The following is a 13,198-nucleotide window of genomic DNA, read 5'->3' on the forward strand; positions in this document are numbered from 1 at the left end:
CCATCTCTCACTTTTCTGACTTAACTTTAACAACTGGTATAGAAACCAGTTGTAGAACATTCTTTGTATCGTTCTTATAAAATGATTGCCTTGTGTCTTTTTCTGATTCCCCTTCTATGGCAGGAAGGTTGCAAGGCCAGGGGGAAGTGGAGTGAGAGGGGTCTATGTTAAGTAGTTCTTATAAAGCAGAACTGGCAAAGGGGCTCTAACCTGGAGCTTTGCAAGTCTGGAACTCAAGAGTGAAGAGAAATCTGAATCAATAAGGGGCTCTAAATGTGTCAAAAAAGGCACAAGCTTGGGGTGAGTATAGGGAGCCAGGATTTAGGAGATTGCAGAAGAAGGAATTAGGGGCCAGTGGCAAACAAGTCAGGCAGTGGTGGCCAAGAACAGAAGTCTGGTTGGCCTGTGTATCCTTCCTTCATCATGATGGCACACTAGGCCCAGAACTTGTAAATGGACAGGGACAGAGCAGATAGTCTTGTGCTAAGTTTATTTCTCTACATTGCTTTTCTGCCCACCTTGAGTGGGAGCTCTTTGAGGGGTAAGCCTGTTGTAACTAGCTTTAAACTCCTTAAAGCATCCAGCCAAATATCTTAGAGAGTAAGTGCTCCAAATGTATTTGTCAAGCAGATTTAAAAGGTAATTATCATTTGGGATTAATACAGGGAAGATGTATAAAGTGAGACCCAGTCCACAAGATAAGCATAAATATTAGTGTCACTGAGGTAGACAAAAGTGCAGCTTTGCTAGTGAATTAAGTTTCAAAGTAAATGTGTGAAACATATTTTTCGAGGAGTTTTCATAAAATAACCACACCTGAAGTTTGATATATATGAATATAGGAGGGGGCTACAATTTACCAATAGCTTTTCTATGTTCAGACTGCTAAAACCTGCTGGATACATTGCAAATGTATGAAAAATGGTTTAGTTTGGGGAAACAATTTTTATTCATTAAGCTGTTTGTTTTGATAGATTAAAAAGCACATATCTTTTTAAAACCAATGTTTATTTCATGTTTTGAGTGGGAGCAAAAATAATTGCAAGTTTGAAATCTTTGAAATATGTTTTAATGCTTTTAAAATGACTAAAATGTGCCAAATTTACCCACTGCTTAAGTCATTCCAAGGTTGAAAGTTTGTTTCAGTTTCCAAGCTTCATGGAACTAGGTAATATGTTACTGGATTATGCCTTTTAAACTGCTGTCAGTGTCTGTATCCTGGTGGACTGATTAGAACTTTTGACACACCTAGAGTAAGATTTTGCAAAGAAGAGATATTACAGTTGTGTGAATGCTTGTTTTGAGCTTTTAAAAAAAATGGATGTGAATTTTTTGAATATAATAGAATTACGCCAACATGATCTCATAATGGCATTTCAGTTGGTAGATTTAGTATGTATATACCTGGTACTTATGCTAAGAATTAGTTTTCAAAAAATCCTGACTGTCTTTCTAATTTAAAAGATATTTTTGTTTTGATGAAACCAGGTATTTAAAAGGTTTGAATGAGGTCTATAAAATTCAGACCTAAGAACAGTTTCCAGTGTTTTGTGAGTGCCTACTGACATATATTGTAAGTTACTGGGAGTTCATGGAATTGTAGAATTCCTTGGACACATATTTGCTAACTAGTAGTTCATAATTTACTGCACACTTCGTAAGTGGTGGGCACTATGATTTAAATATATCAGCTATTTGTTCCTCACAACAGGCCTATGAAGTAGGTATGAGTATGATCATCATTTTATAGATGAGTTGATGAAGCTAGAAAAATTAAAATGCTTTGTCTTAAGACCATGTATATAGTCAAGATTTGAGGCCAGTTATTCTGGCTCCTGTGTCTGTTTTTAGCTGCAATGAGCTAGGCATTGTTTTGAGATGATGCTTTTGCACCGCACTTCTAAGAAAAAGAAACTCACCAGAATTACAGAATTTCAGGGGGTAAAAAGAGACCCCTAAAGGTCATTTAATCTAAACATCTAGCCAATGATCATGTTCTCAAGCAGTCTGCAGGCTGCTTTGTAGATGGGGAGAAATAGCAATGAAGTGGAATCTCTATAATGAGCTGTTAAGGGACAGAAACAATGCCCTCCTTCCAGGTTAAACATGTTATATCAGGCTTTTATTATATTTACTGCTGGGTCTTAGGGTCTGGGATTCGGCCTATGTTATTTCCAAAGCCTTATAAAATGAGCTGTGATACTGCAGGTTTCTACCATTATAGCTGTAAATACAAAACACACAAACACTCAAAGGCATCCACCCAAGTATAAAATTACTAGGGAAATAGGAAGGATGAAAAAATGAATTGTTGGGCTTGGGAGATAATTACTGGTGACCTTGTTCTGGCTAGATCTTGATAGGAAATGAGAGTAATTTCAGGGTCAGGGTGAAAGTTGAGTAGAGATTTGTGAAGGTCAAATGGTGTAGAAAGATTTCAGATGGTGCAATGACTTGTGTAAATTATTATTTGGTGGAATGAGGGTGTCTGTGTACTTGGTGCTTCTAAATTTGTTGAAAGAATAAATGTAGGGAATAAAAATCTGACAACTATATCAGAGATGCTGTCATAGATATCTTTTCTCAAACTTTTTCAAACTAGAAATAGTATCTTACTTGTATTTGTATCTTCGGTGCTGTGTATGTAAGTCTTAATATGACTTGAATTTATTTGTATGTAAAAAGTGCTCTATAGGTAGAGGGGAGAAGACATCAGGAGGTTAAAACTTCATACAAGAGGTCACGCTTAAGTATGACTAGGGATTTTGTAGGTAGAGAATATTGGTTGTACTGTGTGTATGCGTGGGGAGGGGCTGAGAGAGAGGCGGCAGTGGGAGATATGATTCATCCCCACTCCTGTTTCCTTTTATGTGAAAGAAAACAATTAGGATACCACTCCTGGTTTCTCTTTCAGTCATGCTTCCTGTAAACCAAAAATAAAATCCTAAGCCTCCCAACCGACTGAATGGCCCGCATCTGGGCCAGGGTGATCTCAGAGATACCTGAAAAACTGAATTCCTACCCACGAAAGAAAGGGAGGTTGGACACATCTCATTAAACCCCCTCCCTTTTAAGGTTTAGGCATAACTGGGCAGCCTTAACATTAGAGATCATAAGCCTGACAAAACAGACTCTTTGTGGCAGTAAGATACCAAATTCCAACGTGATTCTGATATAACATCATATAACAAATAGCAGACTCTGAAGGAAATAAAAATGCTTTAGGCCAAAATGTATTTCTTTGGCATATTTTGAAATGGCCTTGCAAAGCTGTCTTTTGTGGGAGAAATCTGCATCTATAGAGAATCTCTGTTAATATGGCAGGCCTCTCGGGGATCTAGGAGAGATTAAGCATTTGACACTTTTTAAGGTACAAAAGGAGATATTCACCATACATTCTCCCTGAAGGCTGTCATCTGGAGGCTTCATCTACATGACAACCGTGGTCTCACAACCCCCCCATCTTAACACAAATATTCTATTCTATTGACATCCTCTTTAGATGAAGCTTAACCAATTGCCAAACAGAAAATCTTTAAATCCATCTGTGATCCATAAGCCCCATGATATGGTTTGGATCTGTGTCCCCACCCAACTCTCATGTCAAATTGTAATCCCCAGTGTTGGAGGTGGGGCCTAGTGGGAGGTGATTGGATCATGGGGGTGGAGTTCTTATGAATGTTTTAGCACCATCCCCGCTTGGTACTGTATAGTGAGTGAGTTCTCAGGAGACATGGTGGTTTAAAAGTTTGTGGACCTCCCTACTTCTCTCTTCCTCCTGCTCCAGCCATGTGAAGTGCTATTTACCCCTTTGCCTTTCGCCATGATTGTATGTTTCCTGAGGCCTCTCCAGAAGGTGAGCAGATGCCAGCATCATGCTTCCTGTATAGCCTGCAGAACTGAGAGCCAATTAAACCTCTTTTCTTTATAAATTATCCAGTCTCAGTTATTTCTTTATAGCAGTGCAAGAATGGACTAATACACACCTCAACTTCAAGATACTATGCCTCTGATACAGGTGGTAGAAAGAAATTATTTAGGCAGATAGTGAGGCCAACAGAGTCCTTGGAAGAGCTTCCCTTCTAACAATAAGCAGCCCCCAAGTCATTTCTTTTGTAATGAAGAGCAGCCTGAAAAATTGAGCTGCGAACATAGATAAGCAAGCTGGAAGCTTGCACGGGGGGATACTGGCAGCTGTGTCAATAGAAAAGGGCTACCTGAGGGCCAGATGTGCCCAACATGGAAGCTCCATCTTCCTTTTTTGTTACTACATGTACAGTAATAGAGAAATGGGCAACATGGTGCAGCTCAGGTAGAGAACCTGCCTGCATAATAAAAGATTCAGGTGGGGGCAGCCAGAAATTCACACCCTATGCAAGTGGATACTTACTCCTAACCAGTTTTTCGCACCCTATGCAAATGGCACACCTGGTTCAACCAGTCTTTCATGCTCTATGTAAATCAGACACTGCCTCCTCACCAGCTCATCTATAAACCCCCCTGAATTTCACCATGGATCCAGCAACCCATTTCTCTGGGACCCCTTTCTGCAGCAGTGAGCTTTCTTTTGCCTATTAAACTTACACTTTTAACCTCACTCTTTGTGTGTCTGCGTCCTTGTTCTCCTTGGCTGTGGGACAGCAAACCTTGGGTGTTACTCTACACAGCAAGGCTGCTTCACCTCTTTAGGCTGAAACAATGTACACCTTTCATGTACAGATTTAAGATTTTACCTACAGTTCCTGTTTCTCTAAAATGTATAAAACCAACATGGAACCTGACCACCTCAGACACAATTTTGCAGGACCTCTTGAAACTGCCTCCTGGGCCATGGTGACACATATTGGCTCAGAATAAGCCTTTTTAAATATCTTAGAGTTTGTTGTTGTTGTTGTTGTTGTTGTTGTTTTTGGTCAACATTTCCCAGTGAAGATGGAGTGATTTATCTTGTTGACTATAGGATTAGGAACTGGGTGTTTCTATGTTGCTCAAGTCTTTCCTCCACCCTTTTCTTTCTTTCTTTCATTATCAAAATTTAATAATGGGGACCGGGCACAACGGGTCACACCTGTAATCACAGCACTTTGGGAGGCTGAGACAGGTGGATCACCTGAGGTCAGGAGTTTGAGACCAGCCTGGCCAATATGGTGAAACCCCATCTCTACTAAAAATACAAAAACTTAGCTGGACCTGGTGGCAGGCACCTGTCATCCCAGCTACTTGGGAGGCTGAGGCAGGAGAATCACTTGAACCCAGGAGGTGATCGTGCAGTGAGCTGTGATGGTGCCATTGCACTCCAGCCTGGGCAACAAGAGTGAAACTCCATCTCAAATAATAATAATTATAATGGGGCAGGGAAATGTACCTGGGGGAAGCTTGCAGTTGTCTAGTGCTTTCTGCACCTGGGTCGATGGGTCTGTAAAGTTTTGGGTATGGAGTATCAGGAAACCCATTGTTACCGTATATTAGCCCACATTCTTCAAAATCAACTTTATTGGTAATAAAGGCATTACTTGATTCTATCTGCTTGCTTTTTTGTTTTGTCTCAGTTTATTCTGAATTTGGAGAAGGTACTGAGCTCCTTCAAACACCAACATAGCAGCCAGAGACAGGCATTCTTGGAAGAGAAAATGGTAAGTGCAAAAATACGTAGAACTGAGAATTCATAATGTTTTTGAGAAGTAGTCAGAATTCTGCATGACTTTAAGAAGGACCATGCTAGAGAGGATAATTGAGGAAGGTTTAGTATTAAATCAAGAAAGGAATAGTATGACATTTTAAATAGTTAGACTTTATTTCTTTGGACTTTGTGGTTATCAACATATATTTTGGACAGCCCTAGAAGACCCTAAGAACTTCCTAGGGGGTTCATGAAGCCAAAATTGCATTCAGATAATACTAAAACATGATTTACCTTTTCTACACTTGTTCTCTCATGACTGTGCCAGGGAGTGTCTTGGAGACTACATGATTGCAACAGATCAAATGCAGAAGCAGATGTGAGATTTCCACTTCTACTATAATAGAATAAGCCAGTCACTAAAGAGATTTGTGAAAATGTAAAACAATGTCATATCTCACTGGTAGGATTTTTTTTTCCATTTGAAATAAATACAAACCACATAAACCAAGATCTTTGGTGCCCTCAATAATTATTAAGACTATAAAGAGGTCCTGATACCAAAAAGTTTGAGAATGACTACTATAGACAATGGAGAGCCCTTGGAGGTTTTATATCAGGAAGTCAACACAATTTATACTAGATACCTAATTCTTTAAAAGTTACAAAGAATGGCATACCTAGTGTTGGCAGAAACGTAGGAAATTGGTATACCTATGTTCCAATGGTAGGAAAATGAATTGATATAGCCTTTAAGAATGGTCTTTTGGCAATAAAAGTGCATAACCTGGCGAAGCATGGTGGCTCACACCTGTAATCCCAGCACTTTGGGAGGCCGAAGTGGGAGGATCTCTTGAGACTTTAAGATTAGCCTGAGAAACATGGTAAGACCCTACCTCTAAAAAAAAAATAAAAATAAAAATAAAAATTAGCTGGGTATGGTGGTGCATGCCTGTGGTCCTAGCTACTAGGGAGGCTGAGGCAGGAGATTCACTTGAGTCTAGGAATTACTGAAACTATTCAAATAATTAAGGAGGAAGGATTCCTTCCTAATTTAGGCTTTTTAAACAATTTTATTATTGTTGTTGTTATTATTATTATTTTGCAATGGAGTCTCGCTCTGTGGCTCAGGCTGGTATGCAGTGGTGCGATCTCAGCTCACTGTAATGTCTGCCTCCTGGGTTCAAGCAGTTCTTATGCCTCAGCTTTCTGAGTAGCTGGGACTACAGTTGTGTGCCACCACACCCAGCTAATTTTTGTTTTTTGTAGAGATAGGGTTTTGCTATATTGGCCAGGCTGGCCTTGAACTCCTGACCTCAGGTGATCCGCCTGCCTCCCCCTTCCAAAGTGCTGGGATTACGTGCATGAGCCCATGTGCCCAACGTCTTCTTAACTTATTCTGTGAGGCCATTGTCATTCTGATACCAAAACCTGGCAGAGATAAAAACGACGAGAACAAAAAGACAACTTCAGGCCAATATCCTTGATGAACATTGATGCAAAAATTCTTAAAAAAATACTGGCAAACTGAATTCAGCAGCCACTCCAAAACTGTATCCACCATGATCAAGTAGGCATTATCCCTGGGATGCGAGGTTGGTTCAACATACACAAATCAATAAATGTGATTCATCACATAGAACTAAAAACAAACAAAAACATGATCAGGTCAATAGATGCAGAAAAGTCGATAAAATTCAATATCCATTCACATAAATAACTCAATAAACTAGGTATTGAAGGAACACACCTCACAAGAGTAAGAGCCGTATATGATAAACCCACAGCCAACATCACACTGAATAGACAAAAGCTAGAAGCATTACCCTTGAAAACCAGCACCAGGTTGCCCTCTCTCACCACTTCTATTCACCATATTATTGGAAGTTCTGGCCAGGGCAATCAGGAAAGAGAAAGAAATAAAGGGCTTCCAAATAGGAAGAGAGGAAGTCAAACTATCCCTGTTTACAGATGGCATGATCCTATATCTAGAAAACCCCATTATCTCAGTTCAAAAGCTTCTTAAGCTGATAAACAACTTTGGCAAAGTCTCAGGACACAAAATCAATGTGGAAAAATCACTAGAATTTTTATATGCCAACAACAGTCAAATTGAGTGCCAAATCATGAACAAACCCCCATCCACAATTGCCACAAAAAGAATAAAAACTGAGGAATACAGCTAACTAGGGAGGTGAAAGATCTGTACAAGAACTACTACAAATCACTGCTCAAAGAAATAAGAGATGACCCAAACAAATGGAAAAACATGCCACGCTCATGGATAGGAACAATCAGTATTGTTAAAATGGCCATACTGCTCAAAGCAACTTATAGATTCAATGCTATTCCTATCAAACTACCAATGGCATTCTTCCCGGAACTGGAAAAAAACTATTTTAAAATCTATATGGAATTGAAAATGAACCTGAAGAGCCAATGCAATCCTAAGCAAAATGAACAAAGCTGGGGGCATCATGCTACCCAATTTCAATTTCAAACTATGGTACAGGGCTACAGTAACCAAAACAGCACGGTACTGGTACAAAAACAGACACATAGGCCAATGCAATAGAACAGAGAACACAGAAATAAGACCACACACCTACAAATATCTGATCTTCGACAAATCTGACAAAAACAAGCAATGAGGAAAGGATTCCCTGTTCAACAAATAGTACTGGAATAACTGGCTAGCCATATGCAGAAGATTAAAATGGGACCCTTTCCTTACACCATATATGAAAATGTAACTCAAGATGGATTAAAGACTTAAATGTGAAACCCAAAACTATAAAAACACTGGAAGACAAGCTAGGTGATACCATTCAGGACATAGGCAAAAGCAAATATTTCATGATGAAGACACCAAAGCAATTGCAACAAAAAAGCTAATTAAAGAATTTCTGCACAGCAGAAGAAACTACCAACAGAGTAAACAGACAACCTAAAGAATCGGAGAAAATCTTTGCAAACTATGCATCTGACAAAGGTCCAATATCCATCAGCTAAAAGGAACTTAAATTTACAAGAAAAAAAACCCATTAAAAAGTGGCAAAGGATATGAACAGAGAGTTTCCAAAAGAAGACATACATGTGGCCAGCAAACATACAAAAGAAAGCTCAACATCTCTGATCATTAGAGAAATGCAAATCAAAACCACAACAGGACACTGCCTAACACCAGTCAGAATAACTATTATTTTTTATTTTTTTTTAAAAAAGCAGATGCTGTCAAGATTGTGGAGAAAAAGGAATAGTTATACACCATTGGTGGGAGTGTAAATTAGTTCAGCCTTTGTGGAAAACGGTGTGGCAATTCCTCAGCGCCTTAAAAGCAGAAATATTTTTCAACCCAGCAATCCCACGACTAGGTATACATCCCAAAGAATATAAATCATTTTATCACATGTATGTGAATGTTCATTGCAGCACTATTCATAATAGCAAAGACATGGAGTCAACCTAAACACCCATCAGTGATAGACTGGATAAGGAAATTTGGTACATAAACACCATGGAATACTATGCAGCCATAAAAAAGAATTAGATTATGTCCTTTTCAGAGACGTGGATGGAGCTGGAAGCCATTATCCTTAGCAAACTAACAGGAACAGAAAACCAAATACCATGTGTCCTCAGTTATAAGTGGGAGCTAAAGGATGAGAACACATGGACACATAGAGGGGGACAACACACACAGGGACCTGTCAGATGGTGGAGGTGGAGGGTGGGAGGAGGGAGAGCATCAGGAAAAGTAACTAATGGGTACTAAGCTTAATACCTAGGTGATGAAATAATCTGTACAACAAACCCCTAGGACAAAAATTTACCTATGTAACAAACTGGCACATGTAGGTTTATTGCACAAACCTGAACTAAAAAGTTAAAAATATTAGGCACTTGTAGTAGCACGTGCTTGTGGTCTCAGCTACTCAGGAGGCTAAGCAAGGAGGATTGTTTGAGCCCAGGAGGTTGAGGATGCAGTCAGCTGTGATCACACCACTGCACTCCAGCCTGGGCAACAAAGTGAGATCCTGTCTCAAAAAAACCGAAAAAAAAAAAAAAAAAAAGAGTGGACAGATGCTCTGAATAGACATTTCTCAAAAGAAATGGCCGTACAAATGGCCAACAATTATATGAAAAAATGCTCAACACCAATAATGATCAGGGAAAATGCAAATCAAAACCACAATGAGATATTATCTCACCCCAGTTAGAATGGCTATATGAAAAAGACCAAAAGTATCAAATGCTAATAAGGACAGGAGACAAGGGAACTCTTATACACTGTTGGTGTTTAAATTAGTAAATACAGCCATTATGGCAAACATTATGGAGCCTTCTCAAAAAATTACAAATAGAACCCCGTCTCTACTAAAGATACAAAAATTAGCCGGGCATGGTGGGACATGCCTGTAATCCCAGCTACTCGGGAGGCTGAGGCAGGAGAATCGCTTGAACCCAGGATGTGGAGGTGGAGGTGAGCCGAGATCGCGCACCATTTCACTCCAGCCTGGGCAACAAGAGTGAAACTCCATCTCAAGAAAAAAAGGAAATACATACAATCCAGCAAACTCACTACTAAGTATTTATCCAATGAAAAGGAAATAAGCATATCAGGGAGATGCTTGTACTCCCATGATGACTGCAGCACTATTCACAAGAGCAAAGACACAGGGTCAACCTAAATGTCCATCAATGGATGAATTAAGAACATGTGGTAAATGTACACAGTGGAATACTATTCAGACATAAAAAAGAATGCAGTTCTGTCATGTTTAGCAACATGGATGGAACTGGGGACATTATATTAAGTTAAATAAGACAGACACAGAAAGACAAACGTCACATGTTCTCACTCATGTGGTTGCTAAAAACCAAACATCTCAGTAAGGCAGAACAGAATGATGGTTAGCAAAGGTTGGGAAAGGTTGGGGGTGGGGCAGGGGGAGATGAACTAAGGTTGGTTAATAGGTACAAACACACAATTAGAAGGAATAAGTTCTAGTGTGCAATAGTACAGTAGAGTGACTATAGTTAACAATAATTCATTGTATATCTCAAAATAGGTAGAAGAGTTTAAATGTCCCCAACACAAAGAAATTATACATGTTTGAAGTGATGAATATCTTAAGTACCCTAATTTGATCATTGCACATTGTAGGCGTATATTGAAATATCACATGTAACCCATAAATATGCACAATTATTATATATGAACAAAATAATTTTTAAAAAGAGAGAAAAGTGCATACCCTTTGGCCCAGAAATTCCACTTGTAGAATAAATACTATGGCTACTTATTGTGGTATTGTTTATAATGATTAAGAAATAGAAAACAACTTAAATACTTATGTTTTAGGTTTTGCCCATTTTGGGAATCACTTCACTGCCTGGGCCAGACTGAGCCTTAATACATTTCATTATAATGAGATGGAGAGTTCTACATTTCAAGAGACAGAGGCTGATCAAAGGATCTATATGCCTTTTATTCTCTATCAAATTCATCACCCAAATAATATTTCAAACTCACCTGCACTGACTTCAGGCATCCTCCTGAAGGTAAAAGTCTTTAAAATCCAAAACTGGTGTTGTTCCCCCAAGGGCCCAGGAGACAGCAGTGGTGGAGCAGTTTTTCATGGCCACACAGCTTGAAGTCTGCAGATTTGGGTACCCCACCTGGGAAAATTGTAAGTCTACAATAAAATTATTTTACATCTTTCTGTTGCCATATTTGGGATAGAAAAATAGGAATTTTCCCAAAACCTATTATGAAGACATGTTTCTTTTAAAAAATTCAATATGGTTTAGAAACTATATAAACCCCAATAAAAGAGTCACAGAAGTGGCTCATTTTTCAACAGGGCAATTGTAGATTTCTCAGTGTAAGAACACAATGACCTTTGACAATATTAGATTTGTTCCCAAAAGAAGAAAAAGAATTGCATGGTCAGCACTGCAATTTTCAAGCCCATGTGAGATTTCCCTAAGAATTCCCCAGCAATAGTCAATAATAAGGAATTAGGAATTGGTAAAAATTATGGTATGTAAATACAATAGGCTCCTAGTAACCTCCAGAATGAGGATGTAGATATGATTTTATAGACATGGTAAGAGGTTTACAATATGATGTTAAATGTAGAAAAATTGCTTATAATAAAGATTATGCATATATGATTACATAATTGTTATATATTGCATTGGACTCCTCTGGTTATAGAGAACAGAAACTCAGCTTATGTCAAGTATTGAGGGGCTTTATTATTATTTCAATACATGGAGACAAGAGGGGGAATCGCAGCCATGCAATCAGGCTTCACAGGCAGAAAAGGAACTAAGTACTTACTTGGCTTCATGGATCCTGAAACGGGCCTTACAGAAGTAACATTGCTTCTTTTTCTCATGCTCTTAGTGTAATCCAGCTCCATTTTCTGCATTCTAGTGGTTACATTACCCTCCATGGGTAACTGTTTCTCGGAGTCATGTCTTTGATTTCTATTTCTACCTCTTCATGGCATATATATCGTGCCTAAGGTATATGTCTACCAGTACTTACCTTTTTCCCAACTCCATTACTCTCTTCTCATATTTATAATTCAAATTCTTGAGAGAAAGTCTGGTCAAGCGAGTTAATATCTGTTTTCTCTGTTTGAATTATACCACTCAAAAGCCACTGTACAGCCTGTAGATGGGTTGTGTGAAATAAGGTTATATAGCATAGAAAACAGTTACCTACATTTAAGAAGTCACTTAGAGCCAGTTTCCTCAGCAAGAGAATGAGGATAGAGTACCTTGGAAGAAGGGTGTGGGCACGGTATGGCATTTTGAGCCTTGGACTGTTCATTAAAAATACATTTACATATGCATTGACGTGTAGAAAAAACTCTGGAAGATGATTTTTCCAGTACATCAGCAGCAGTTATCTTTAGGTTGAATGATTACAGATACATGTTAAAATTTTCTTTTTGCCTACTTTTCATTTCTGATTTTTCTATAATAAATGTGTAATAAGGAAATGAAGACTACAAGTAAAAACCAACAAACATTAACAATAAAAGTGACTGAGATTGATGATGGATGGGGAAGGTCAGGGGAAAGGAACAGACAGTCCTGTTTTTGAAAACGGACAGTCAGATGCTGTGCCAAGAGCCTCTCATGTAGTACATAGGGTAGGTTCCTTTCAGGAAACAGAAGACACTTAAAAGGAGAGGAGAGTTTAGTCAGAGGTGCTATGCCATTCAGTCCTTACATATATATCAGGAAACTGAGGTGAAGGAAAATAATTGCCAAGACTCAAACGCAGGCCCTATGACTCCAAATTTGTATTTCTCCACTCCATCATACTACAAGCAGAGAGAATCAAGCAAGGCCACCAGGTAGGGTGTAGTAAAAAATTAAGTATGGGTTGAGCCTCCCTAATCAAAAGATCTGAAATGCTCCAAAATCTGAAATTTTTTGAGCACTGATAGGATGCCACAAGAGGAAAATTCCACACCTAACCTCATGTGATGGGTCGCAGTCAAAACTTTGTTTCATGTACCGAATTATTTAAAATATTGTATAAAATTACCTTCA

The 13,198-nt window shown here is 38.8% G+C and overlaps 1 protein-coding gene across 1 annotated transcript in view; it reads left to right on the forward strand.

Moving 5' to 3' along the window:
- Positions 1-13,198, forward strand: part of DERA (deoxyribose-phosphate aldolase) — a 201,903-nt gene that overhangs the window by 139,017 nt on the left and 49,688 nt on the right. The window contains exons 8-9 of the mRNA XM_009180293.4: positions 5,550-5,633; positions 11,228-11,313. Coding sequence (XP_009178557.1) covers positions 5,550-5,633; positions 11,228-11,278 — 135 coding nt within the window. The 3' untranslated portion in view covers positions 11,279-11,313. The remainder of the gene's footprint in view (positions 1-5,549; positions 5,634-11,227; positions 11,314-13,198) is intronic.

The sequence above is a fragment of the Papio anubis genome, chromosome 9 (genome assembly GCF_008728515.1).
Source record: "Papio anubis isolate 15944 chromosome 9, Panubis1.0, whole genome shotgun sequence".
NCBI lineage: Eukaryota > Metazoa > Chordata > Mammalia > Primates > Cercopithecidae > Papio > Papio anubis.